We start from the raw sequence: 13,381 nt of genomic DNA on the forward strand, positions 1-13,381 counted from the left end.
CCATTCATTCACGAGGTAGTGTCTAAACAAGGCCAACACTGAGGAAGGTGGAATCTTCTCTGGGTTTCTGTTTATCCTTTTGCCAAAGCATATAGACAATAAAAATAAAGTCCGGATTTCTCTTTTGATGTCCAGTGGAATCGCAGTGAAAAGCTATTTGAAGTTTGGTAGTTCGGTTACTTTTAGATTCCTTCCCACCTTGCTCCGCTCTGCCGCCCTCATCCAGCAGAAGGAGACGTGGTGTCCAGCTGGCTGCCCTCCTCGCAGCGCTGCTTCGCCTTCCTCCGTGCATTAAATGCTAGACACCTAGAAACATTTTGTTCATGTACGGTGTAAATTTCACCTATTTACACATAAACCCACGCGTGTAGTATTACTTTATGAAAGGATTGTCTACAGTTTTGATTTAGAGAGTGGGCCCTCGCAGCGTATTTAAGATGTAATTCAGTTCAGTCACGTTTATGTGCAGCTTTCTTACAGCAAATCTGTTGTATAACAAAATATGCAGTTGTAACTGGGGCTTAGGTTTGGGTAGCAAATTTAATCATAAACTTGTTATTCAGATGTGGCTCTGCGATACTGGTCCAAAATATCCTTTATCAGTTAGAATATCAAGTCCCACAGGCGTAGCTGATAAAGGGAAAAGTCAGCGATTGCAGTAGGGTATGGCAGACCTCGGAAAAAGGAGCAAACGCCCTTTGCAAAAATTCACGGTGAAGTAAACGAAGAACTATGTGTCCTCGAGGGAACAGAAGGCCACCTCCAGCGTAACAGGGACTTAGTGCAAGCCAGGTCCCCAAACTAGAATCTCTCTCCCGTGTGAGTATTTTCTTTAAAAACCCCATGCTTTGGGGAGTTCCCTGGTGGTCTAGTAGTTGAGCCTCGGCACATCCACCACTGCAGCCCGAGTTCACTCCCTGTTCTGGGACCTGAGATCCCACGTCACATCATGACCCAAAAAACCCCCCAACGGAGTTCCTGTCGTGGCGCAGTGGTTAACGAATCCGACTAGGAACCGTGAGGTTGTGGGTTCGATCCCTGGCCTCGCGCAGTGGGTTAAGGATCCGGCATGACCGTGAGCTGTGGTGTAGGTCGCAGACGCGGCTCGGATCCCGTGTTGCTGGGGCTGTGGTGTAGGCCGATGGCTATAGCTCTGATTAGACCCCTAGTCTGGGACCCTCCGTATGCCGTGGGAAGCAGCCCTAGAAAAGGCAGAAAGATTAAAAAAAACAAAAAACAAAAACCCAAAAAACAAACAAACAAAAAAACAGTGGTTCTCAAATATTTGGGGGAAAAAAAGCAAACCCATCCTTTTGAACTTAGTGATTAACTTGACAAATTTTTTACTACGGAAAATTTCAAACCCACATAAGAGCAGAGATCACAATATAATAAACTCAATGTAATAAACTCAATATAATAAACAATATAATAAACCCACAATATAATAAACCCAGCTGGCACAGTTATCAGTGGATGGCCCGTCTTCTGTCATCTGTGTCCCACCCAACCCTGGGTTATTTTGAAGTACATCTCAGTGTCACATTATGTTCTTTGTAAATAATTCTGTGTGTTTCTCGAAAAGATAAAGACTTTTATAAAAAGCATCACCATGATACCATTATCGCACCTAAAAAATTAACAGAAATTCTTCAATGTCATCAAATATCCAGCTGGTGTTCCCATTTTGCATTTCTTCACTTCTCTCAGAGTTTTGGGTTTTGTTTCACAGTGTGTTTGAATTTGGATCCAAAGAAGTTTTCTTCATTGTGACTGGTTAATAGGTCTCTGCATATCCATAGATTTTCTTCTCTCCCTCCTCCTTTTCCTCCTGTCTCCCCTCCCTCCCTCCTCCCCCTGCTTTCTTTTCTCTTGCCATCTTGTTGAGAGAACAAGTCACTTGTTCTCTAGAGTTTCTCACTGCCTGGATTTTGCTAATGGGATTCCCAAAGTGTCGTCTAAACTGTTTCTCTGTTCCTTGCACGTCCTGTATATTGGTTGGTAGATCTGGAGCTTTAACTGGTTTCAGGGTCACGGTCGGTTTCGTAGGTGGTGCACGTCCAGCAGGAGGTTGATACTGTTGGCTGTCTCCCTGATTGATCCCCTTCACATGCTTTTGGTGATGTACAGATCATATTTAGCTGCTGTGAACTTGACTCTCAGGCACAAAGCTGCTCTATTTGGAGTCGGGATGGGAAGCCTAGCGCTGTGTGCCCCTGAGCCATCCCATCATAGCTCTCTTTGTCCCCTGCATCCCTAAGAAACCTCCTGGGAATGCCAGGGGGGCTGGAGGAACCTGGTGTGAAAACCATGGCTTTAAGCCACCTTTGACTCAGCATGAAACTGTGAACTAGAATTTACGGGACTCTTCAGCAAAGACAAGTCACTGTTAGTTAGACACTTGGAATTTGGGAAACTTCAATTCTTTTCTCCTGTACCCTCTGCTGTGTCCCACAGATTGATTACTTCAACAATCAGATCATCGTGGACCTGGTGGAGCAGCAGCACAAAGGGATCATCGCCATCCTTGACGACGCCTGCATGAACGTAGGCAAAGTCACCGATGAGATGTTCCTGGGAGCCCTTAACAGTAAACTGGGCAAACACGGCCACTTTTCCAGCCGGAAGGTAAATGTGTGTCATGAGAACGTCCTCTCGTTTGGATCTGTAAGATTTTCCCCACGGTTTGGCAGAATTACGTGACTTTATGTGTTGTGTTGAAAGACTGTTCACACAACTAAGAAAGACCATAACGAGCCATGAAGTGATTTCTTGCTGAGGATAAATGAGGATCATGAGATTGTTAAACATCACACCGTCCAGGAGAGGGCGCTCGAGACCATTCAATTTGCTAGAACTAGGAACCAGGCACAGGATGCTTTAGAAAGCATGATGTCATTTATAACCAATCGGTACCGAGTCCTTGTTCCTGTGCTAAAATTTTGCCCCTGCATCTGATAATTCTGGCACTGAAAATAGCTTTTGTCCTGGACTTTTTACTGTAATGCTGAGTTATAAACATGCAGTGTGTATGCTCCGCCGTAGTTCTGCAGACTGTGTGACTTTCTTGAAAACAGAAATTCTAGCTGTAATTCTAGTTGTTACAAGGAAACTCATTCCTTAAATGAATGGGTATCCTCGTAAGTGCCTGTTTTTCACAGTCTAAAAATGTTCTAAACAGATCACATTTCCATGATAACTGGTGTCAGTTGTGGTTATCAGACCTTTGTGCCGCACCGTGTGTAAAGTATGTTTGCCACAATATTTATCCTAGGAGAGGGACCCCATCTTCCCCCAGTGTTCCCTACAAATATAGGCTTGTCTAGCAACCATAAGCTGAAGGAAAAACAAGCCGCTTGCTTCTTCACTTCCATAAAGAAAGGGGCAGACAGTTCTGCTTCTTTATAATTTCATATAAATCTGTGACACGCTGCCATTTTTTAGCATGAATAAATCTGTTTTCTAGCTTTGTTCCTTCTGAATTATGTAATCAGAACAGTAAGATTCCGCAATTAACTAACAATTTCTTCAGTTGTCAAGAAGTACTGGCTGTTATTTATTTTTGATCAGTTTATTTCTAAAATAGTTTCCTTGGTCTCTTACTGAGGATTAACTTGCAGCCTGCTGTAAGTTGGCTTTTGGATATCATCGTCTGATCTTTCGCAATAGATTTTGTTGTTGTTGTTGTTGTTTTGTCTTTTTAGAGCCACACTCACGGCATGTGGAGGTTCCCAGGCTAGGGATCTAATCGGAGCTGTAGACGCCAGCCTACACCACAGCCACAGCAGTGCCAGATCCGAGCCACGTCTGTGACCTACACCATAGCTCCTAGCAATGCCAGATCCTTAACCCACTGAGCGAGGCCAAGGATCAAACCCGCAACCTCTTGGTTCCTAGACTGATTCATTTCCACTGCACCATGATGGGAACTCCCACAACAATAAGGTTTTAGTTAGACTTATTTTTTTCCATCATTCCTTATTGATAACACAAATACTTAACAAGTGCCTCTCATTTTCCAGATGCAGTTCTGGGTGCTGGGGACAGAGCAGTGAGCAAGTGAGAAGCCACCTAAATAATGTAGAGTGATGCTTTTAAAGATGGCATGACTACAGGGACAAATGTCCCGTCTTTGGGGGACGGGGTGTAAATGTCCTTTGTAATCTCAGTCCAGGTTTCTGAGACCCGTCCAGCATCATGCCTACCAGATGGTAGACAGTCCATGTTTGTGAAATTGACTTGAATTGGTGATTGTACCAAGATGTCTTAGGAAATAGTGAATTTCAAACTGAAACAAGGTTCCACTTCATTTCAGTAAAGAACTATGATTCTTACGTGAGAAAACACCTCATTTAGCTCTGTTTCTCCTTGGCCGTTTATACACCTGAATTTAACAACCACATATTTTGAAATATAATTTCATACGTCAAATAGCAACTGTACATGGTACTTTTAAGCGGATAAGAAATGCTACATGGTAATTTATCTGTGGAGATGGAATTTTTTTTTCTTTTCTCTCTTTCTAATTTTTTTTTTTTTCTTGTAATGTCAGAGCCCAGGTTTTCCAAATTCTCAGACCAGGTGGTTCTGCCCTTCCCCAGCATCATTCCTCAGACAGATCCTGAGATGGAAAGTGTTTTGTGTATTCTTTTCTGGGATTTTTGCCTAATGAAGGAAAGAAATGAAATAACCAAGCTGTCAGGATATTTTCGTCACTACGTGTCTTTCTGTTAAATAAATGCTACGCTCTTATGTGTTAAATCAAGTGTTATCGTTGGCTATTGGTTACTAATGATTAGCTAGTGTTATTGGCAGGGTAAATAAGAGGTTTCTGGCTTGTATTTCTTTAGGGGCTAAATTGTTCCTTGTGCATGAACGTTATCATGGAGAGGCAGGTAGATGGTCCAAAAAGCCATAAAATTACTATTTAAAATATTACTAACATATAAAGTTAAATGATAAATATGTAACTCTTATAATTTTTTTAACAAGTAAAGAAAAATCTAAAACCTTCTATGTTTAGGAGTTCCTGTGGTGGCTCAGCAGGTTAAGAACCCAGCTAGCATCCATGAGGATGCTGGTTCGATCCCTGGCCTCACTTAGTGGGTTAAGAACCCAGCATTGCCACAAGCTCGGTGTAGATTGTAGATGTGGCTTGGATCCCTCGTTGCTATGGCTGTGGTGTAGGCCAGCAGCTGCAGCTCCAATTCACCCCCTAGCCTGGGCACTTCCAATGCCACAGGTGTGGCCCTAAAAAGAAAAAATAATAAAATAAAACCTTTTGTGTTTATAATAAGACTTTGCCATATCCAAATGTAAAAATATCCGCTTAGTGTAGGTATCTTTTGGGGCCTTTGCCTTTGGGGTTTTTGGCAAAAAGTGGTTCATAAGGAGTTCTCTTGTGGCGCAGGAAGTTAAAAATCCAGCATCGTGACTGTAGTGGCTCAGGTCACTGTTGTGACGCAGGTTTGATCCCCGGCCCAGGAACTTCCACATGCCATGGATGCAGCCAAAAAACAAACAAACAAACAAAAAGCAAGTGGCTGCTAAGAGAGAGAGAAAGAGAAATTAAATACCTTGGCGACCCCCTGAATGTTGGACACTTTGGTTTCCATAGTTGTTTAACCTTCAGAACAAGTACGTGGTTATCAAAGGAAACAGAACAAGAGATGGGAGAGCCCAGATTTGACCCTCAGGAAGTTCCTGTTGTGGTGCAGCAGAAACAAATCTGACTAGTATCCATGAGGTTGCAGGTTCGATCCCTGGCCTCGCTCGGTGGGTTGAGGATCCGGCGTTGCCGTGAGCTGGGGTGTAGGTCGCAGACGAGGCTCGGATCCCATGCTGCTGTGACTGTGGCGTAGGCAGGCGGCTCCAGCTCCGACGGGACCCCTAGGCCGGGAAGCTCCATATGCCGAGGGTGCAGCCCTGAAAAGATTAAAAAAAAAAAAAAAAAGCATAGAAGAGCATGAGCCGCCTCCTGCCACAAACAGCCCCGCCTCACTCACCCTCGCCTCCATCACCCAGAACTTGGTCACTTGGCCATTCCCGGCCGCGTGGGTGGCCGGGACGTGAATCCGGACGCAGGGACGTCTTTCTTTGCCGCATTCGAAACATTCAATCAAGGCCCCCACCCCCGCCCTGGGATTTCCATCGTAATGGGGTCATTATTCGTGACATGATCATCCGCTCCTGTTGAGTCAGAATGTATATTTTTAGGAAAGTGACAATGCTGGTGCTCAAGCTCCTCTCCTTCTTGGTTTCTTAGCTCTGCGCCTCAGACAAAATCCTGGAGTTTGATCGAGATTTTCGCATTCGACATTACGCAGGCGACGTGGTGTGAGTATCTGAACGTGGGTACCTGACCTGGTGATTCGCGTGCAGCCTCACCTGAAATAATAGCATCACGGGGAATGTCAATCGCTTACCTGTTCATGTGCATTTTTCAGCCGTCTCCTGTGTCAGTGTATTTTAATGTCTTCACTGAAAACGTTGGCATAGCTCCATTCATCCCTTGCTTTTCGAACCTCTATTGAAGATACACCATGTGGCCACACACTGTTCCTGGCACGGTTGGTGCTCAGTCAGAATCAGCCAGTGAATAAATCAGTCATGATGGGACATTAAGAACTAGAATAGAAAGATGGATAATATTAAAAAAAAAAAAAAAAAAAAAGAGAGAGAGAGTTGGGTCACATGCAGCTTGCCCTGCAGAAGCTGACTGTTTAGTGGAGGGTACAGGCTGATACACAGTGAGCCGTTGAAACGAAGAATGGAAAGGGTTAAACTGGAACACAAAAGGCATTCTGGGAGCCCCGAGGAGGAATAATTAACCTAGAGTGAGGCCTGTGGCCAAGTCTTACTTTTTTTTTTTTTTTTTAGGGCCCCCCCTGCAGCGAATGGAGGTTCCCAGGCTAGGGGTTGGATTAGAGCTGCAGCTGCCGGCCTACACCACAGCCACAACTCCTTGGGATCCAAGCCATGTCTGTGATCTCCACTGAAGCTCACACGGCAACACCAGATTCCTTCACCCACTGAGCGAGGCCAGGGATCGAACCTGTGTCCTCATGAATACTGGTTGGTTTCTTAACCCACTGAGCCACAGCGGGAACTCTGGTTCCAGGGAATTTGTCGCAGTGGTCAGATGGGAGGCCTTTTCCCGTCTGCTGCACTTAGTATGCTGGGACCATCCACCAGACACTGCGTGTTATTTTATTTTTGTTTCAAGTCTCCTCTCTTCCTTTCGCTTTACTTTTTACCTTTGGAATTCTATTCATGTAACCCATCAGGAAGAGATTAAATAGCAACAGCAACAGCAAGCAAATGATCATCTCTGTAAATTCAGAAAGGCATTTGAGGAAATTTTAATAGCTGTTCCTGACTTCAGTTGAAACTCTAGAAATATAAAATAATGTGGCTCAAAATTATCATCCCAGCTGTCAAACTAGTCGATGGTGCCATCATCGACTTTTTCTGGTCCGTTCCCAGGTTCCAGAATGCTGCAGAGGGAAGACCCGGTACCTTCCAGGTGTCTGCCCCTGAAAACCCGGGCTCGCGTGCGGGATACTTTCACACAGCTCGGCTGGGCATGCAGGCAGAGCTGGACAGAGGCCTTAGAGACCATGCAGGGCAGCCCCTTGGCTTTAAGATGAAGAAACTTAGGCAGAGAGTGTAAAATTCTTACCCAAGGTCACGTAGCAAGTTTATGGAAGAGCTGAGACAGTAACTAGGTTTCAGACGCCTGGTCCAAAAGCTCGCCAGCCCTGGAGACGGTGCTGCAATGCCTCAGCCTTCCCCTTCTTTCCTTAAGCCTTTCAACCCTCTTCTATTTTTTTACTGGATCTCTTCTTTGTTCTCTATGAGGCCTGCCCGCAAGACTTTCCGTGTAAGATGCATACCTGTACATGCGGTTGTGTGTGTGTATTTATTAACACACGCTGTCATGTCTATACATGCACAATTATGTGTCCATTGATCCAGCAAAAATGGTTGAAAATAATTGCCATGTGACTATTAATATGTGTTGTCAGAATTCAGAACAAGCAAATGACATAATGCTTTTGTGTGGGATACAGGAAAGCAGATGCTGGTCCTTAGGTGTTAGGAATTATTTTTATAGGAAAAAAGTGGGAAGGGTGCTAAAACTGTTCAAGAAATAGCAACTAGGCCCATTTGACGGAAGTGTGTCCTCTTGGGAGCATAGAGAAGTAGAATGCCTAGAAAAGTCACTGGAAATAAGTCACCAGGAATCTTCAAGGCCGCAGTGAGGACTTCGAAGTTTGAATTGTATGTGTCGGCAATAATGAGTCACGCGACTTCAAGGGCTCAGTCACAAGTGGCTTGAAGGTATCAGGCCGAAGACTTAGGTTGGAGGAGGCAGGGCAATGGTTTTGGACCTCGTGGCCTTACAGTGCCCACAGGCAGCACAGCCTGAAGGAACTTTCTTGCAGAATTAAACACGTAAGGTTGGAACATTGCTGAGGGGTCGGGGTTAGAGATCTGAAAATTGTCTGCATCAAAGAAGAAAATGCAGGCATGGAAGGCGAGCTGTACGGAGCAGCCACATGCAGACCTAAGGTTGATCCAGCCTCACCTTAGCCCTTCTTAATACCCAGAATCCTTCCGTGCTGGTGTCTCCCCCAAACCCCAAGTCAGTCCCTCCAGGGTCCCTGCCAGTCACTGCAGCCCCCATCCCTACCTGTGTCACCAGCTGCATCTTGAGCTGCAAGACCTTACTCACGGCCCTTCCTGCAAACCAAGAAAGCTCAGCTCCTCACTTCCTCTCCAGAACCCCGTGCATGCGCCGGCCTCGGCCCCTTCGCTGTCCGCTTCCCGCTGTGACCTGCCTTCCTCTTTCTCTTCTGCTCACCCAGGTCTTAGCATCCTTGGCAGGGCTTCCTGGGTTCTTTTCTCCCACTCTGCACACAGCGAGCGAACCTCAGGCAAGTCCTTTGACCTCCCTGCGGATGAGACTCTTAGACCCTGTATGTTGCCGTCTTGCGTGTATCTTAGAAAAGCGGGATGATCAATACAGCTGTATTTAAAAAGTTATCTTCTTGAAGGAAGCGACACACCAGTAGAAAATGATGCTCTTCGTGATGATGTTGATGCGGAGGTGTGCTCTCCTTTTGAGAAATAGAAACGCTGTTCCCCCTTCTTAGTTGGTGGACTTCATGCTTTTTAATACAGAACGAGGTAGATAGACAGTATCAGCTTGATTGATGCCTGATTGCCTAATTCAACAGTGGAAAGGCTTGGAGACGTCTGGAAAAGCTTGAAAGTGGCCCTTGCTTGGTGACTAATATGTCGTCTCTCTTTTTTCTCAACTAGCTATTCTGTCGTTGGTTTTATTGACAAAAACAAAGACACCTTATTTCAAGACTTCAAGCGCCTCATGTATAACAGGTAGGACTGAAATTTTATAAGTCGTCCTTCTATTAAGCTCTTTGACAGATGTATCACATAGTCCGTATGCATGTGATTATTTTTCGGTGACAGTTTGGAGAGGTTCTGGCAGTTTTTCTAGTTCCACTTGATCTGAATAAATGATGAAACGATGTTACCTTACAATTACAAAATCTGTAAACTGAGAGCAGGGATTGTGTTTTTCGTATGATGTCATTCCTGGGTTTCCTTGGGTCGCCTCGGGTTTTCTCTTCCCTGCTGCCATCTTTCTGGTACCCCTGCCAGAGTACTCAGCACTCCCCAGGGCAGACCTGTGGCCGTAGGAACGTGTCAGGTAACCCCTGTCCCAGCCAAAAAATTGGCCAGTAGCAAAGCCAGGGCGTGTGGCCAGGGGTAGGCAGCCAGGCTGTGTACCGGGAGGGCGGCACAAAATGGCATTTACTACCATCATCAGTTATCATGGCCCAGAGGTGCCACTCACCCAGTGCAGCCCCACTTTCAAGTAGCGGAGCACGTGACCCCAGGCTCGCAGGACCAGTGCAGAAACAGAGCGGCTAGCGGACTGACTTCCAGCAGACCGTGTCACGGTCACGTGGTATGGGCTCCTGGCATGGGTCTGATAGGCTCTTCTTCCGTGTTGGAAGTCAGGGCTCTGGTTTATTAACCGGCAGGGGTCCCAGCACGCATCGAAGGCATCATTGCTGGCTAAGCCTGCGTTCAGAACAGAGGGACTTAGAGAAATCCAACAACCAGTGGCATCAGGCTGAGAGGACTTCATTTCACCACAGGGATGGTCTTGCCAAGGGTACAAAAAAGATTAAAAAAAAATCTGTTCATTGCAGCTCATTTTAGGTATCTCCATAGTAGGAAGGACTTCGCCAGTGGGATGGGAAGACTCGAAATTATTTTGGTTAAAATTTACCCCCCTAGATGGTGTTTGGATGGGGTACCTTGGCCTCTGGACACTTTGGATGTTTCCATGGCTAAACGAGCTCCCTAAATTGCAGTCCTTTCTTGATGTATGTTTAAAGAGTAATCCTTGGACCTCTAGTTCTTGAGAACGTGTGTGTGTAAATGAAAGGAGGCCAAGAGCAACCCAGGTACACAGACTTCTCTTAACCACTCTCTTAGCCAACTAAGCTCTGCCTTATCTGTTATATATATTGGGTTTCTAGGTAAGTAAGCTTCCCTTCTAAGAAAAAGAAAAATGGTAGACTTTTTTTTTTTTTTTTTGCTTTTTTTAGGGTCACAGCTGCAGCATATGGAAGTTCCCGGGCTAGGGGTCAAATCAGAGCTGCAGCTACCAGCCTTCGCCACAGCCACAGCAACACCACGGGATCCGAGCAGCATCTGCGACCCCCACCACAGCTCCCAGCAATGCCGGATCCTTGACCCACCGAGCAGGGCCAGGGATCAAACCTGTATCCTCATGGATCCTGGTTGGGTTCATTACCTCTGAGCCACAATGAGAACTTTTAAATGTTTGAAAACTATGTTAACTGGCAATTCTTTCTCTTTAAAACAATTGCAGGTGTCTGTTTTGTTTCATTATGCATCGATTCTGTTACCATAATATTGTAATATTATTCTATTATACAGTAGATTCTATTATTCTGTTGTTATGTTTAATAGTGATAATAGCCATCTCACTTCCTCTGTTTCCAATACCCCTCCCTCCCTTCATTCACAAGGTCGTGTCTAAACGCAACCAACCGTGAGTCGGGTGGGAACTGGGGGTAGAAGCTACACAGACCCACAGCCAGGGATTTTCTGTCTTTGCAAACAGGATTTTCAAAGTGTGTATGCTTTACTTTCTGGAAATTCTCGTCTGTTGGCTATCAGGAAACCATCTGGCATCATGGCCCCTAAAGCTTGAGAACCATCGCCTCAAGTTCTCTCTCTGCCAAAGATGGAAAGGGAAAGGTTAAGGGAAAGCAATATACATTTATGTAGTCGTTTTTATTGATATGTGTATCATTGGAAAATGATGGAACAGGGCTAGAACGTAGTAAAACTGGGTCCAGAAGCCACAGATCGTTGCATTATTTTAGAGCCGCTGTTAATGACAGTTGGCACCGCTGGCTGGCATCGGCGCGGGTTAGAATATCGTTCTGCCTTCATTCACAGAGCCAGTCAGTCTTCACCTCACCTTTTGTCTTCACTCTTTTGTCGTCCATTCTGGCATTTTGCTGCTTTTGTTTTGAGCTCTGTGTAGAGAAATTTACTAGATGTGCCGCAAACCACCTCAGTTTTCTCTAGTTTATACCAGGGAAAGAAACGTGGGCAAAATAATGGCAAAAGTCAACCCAATGAGCCAAAAAGATCCATGTGGCATCTTCTGTATGCGCAACCCCCAGTGCAGAGGAAGACAAAATTGTGACGAGAGAGAAGTTTCCAGGAAGCAAGCAACCTTTTGAGCTTCAACTGCTTTGACATCGAAAGCACCTGAAATGAAACAGGAAGAAAATCAGAGCTGAGAAAGCACCACACATGTTTATAAAACTTATCTCCACCGAGCCACATACGGAATATATCATTTTTAGCCCGAAACCTGGCCTGAAGTCTACTTTAAGAATTGGATTACAACCAGCTTAGTGTCACATCAATAAGATAGTGTAACTGCCAGCACTACCTATAAATGTGTTCATAAATCCAGCTGCAGGAAAGGGGTTTCCTAGAAGTCAGTGTAAAGGCAGTTATTTTATATTCCGACCCGTGTTTTTTGAAAGACTTGGCTTTTGTGACTTATGCTGGATAAATATTTGTTTCAGTTACAAGATCCTTTCCCTTTCATGATTTCTGCCATGACATGGAGAATCATTTTCCTTCTAGTGGTTTTCCCAATTCTCATAGAGACCCCAGGGCCATGTTATGTATATGGTATAAGAGCCACGTAAACTACTTGAGAGTCCTAGGTAATAATAATATCTAGGTAACTTTAAGGAAATCTAGGCGTTCCCATTGTGGCTCAGCAGGTTGAGGAGCTGACATAGTGTCAGTGAGGATGCAGGTTCAATCCTTGACCTTGCTCCGTGGGTTCAGGACCTGGTGTTGCCACAAGCTGCGGCTTAGGTCACAGATGCGTTCTGGATCTGCTGTGGCTGTGGTGTAGGCCGGCAGCTGTAGCTCTGTTTAGACCCCTGCCCTGGGAACTTCCATATGCCATAGGTGCAGCCATTTAAAAAAAAGAAGACGTCTAAAGACTTTTTCAGAGTCGCCGTCGTGGCTCAGTGGTAACGAATCCAACTAGCATCCATGAAGACCTGAGTTTGATCCCTGGCCTTGCTCAGTGGATTAAGGATCCAGCATTGCCATGAGCTGTGGTGCAGGTCACAGATGCAGCTCAGATCTGGTGTGGCTGTGGCTATGGCGTAGGCCAGCAGCTGCAGCTCCGATTCAACCCCTAGCCTGGGAACTTCTCCATGCCAAGGGTGTGGCCCTAAAAAGACAAAAAAAAAAAAAAAAAAGACTTTTTCTAAGGTAGTCTGGTGTGGACACAACTTCGCACTCTGGTGTAGTATCGGTCATTAGACTTTCAGCCTAATTTTCTGGGTAGAATCATTTTTCCAAGTAGGCCTTGTGAGTTCAGTCTGCAGTGCCGTTGTGGCTCCCAGGATGCATGCAGTTCAGCAGGATTGCTTAGCGGCTCTCTTCGGCTGAGTCAAATGTTGCATTCAAACCACTCTTTCTGTGCTTCTCAGTTCAAACCCGGTGCTGAAGAATATGTGGCCTGAAGGCAAACTGAGCATCACAGAGGTGACCAAGAGGCCGCTGACCGCCGCCACCTTATTTAAGAATTCCATGATTGCTTTAGTCGACAACCTTGCATCAAAGGTAATTGTCGTTTCTAAATAGCTGTTTTATTTCCTAGATTCTCTGTTGATACATGTTACAGAAAATGGACGTATGGTTTGCTTGTTCAATCATTACAGTAAATCAATTGAAGAACATGCACTTAAAGTGAATGTGATAATAGAAT

At 45.2% G+C, this 13,381-nt stretch overlaps 1 protein-coding gene across 4 annotated transcripts in view; it reads left to right on the forward strand.

Moving 5' to 3' along the window:
* MYO1D (myosin ID) overlaps window positions 1–13,381 on the forward strand; it is a 368,819-nt gene that overhangs the window by 119,709 nt on the left and 235,729 nt on the right. For all 4 annotated transcript variants that reach the window (XM_021067447.1, XM_021067446.1, XM_021067445.1 and 1 more), the window contains exons 11-14: window positions 2,458–2,628; window positions 6,266–6,336; window positions 9,328–9,402; window positions 13,104–13,236. In XM_021067447.1, coding sequence (XP_020923106.1) covers window positions 2,458–2,628; window positions 6,266–6,336; window positions 9,328–9,402; window positions 13,104–13,236 — 450 coding nt within the window. The remainder of the gene's footprint in view (window positions 1–2,457; window positions 2,629–6,265; window positions 6,337–9,327; window positions 9,403–13,103; window positions 13,237–13,381) is intronic.

This window comes from Sus scrofa, chromosome 12 (genome assembly GCF_000003025.6).
Source record: "Sus scrofa isolate TJ Tabasco breed Duroc chromosome 12, Sscrofa11.1, whole genome shotgun sequence".
Classification (NCBI taxonomy): domain Eukaryota; kingdom Metazoa; phylum Chordata; class Mammalia; order Artiodactyla; family Suidae; genus Sus; species Sus scrofa.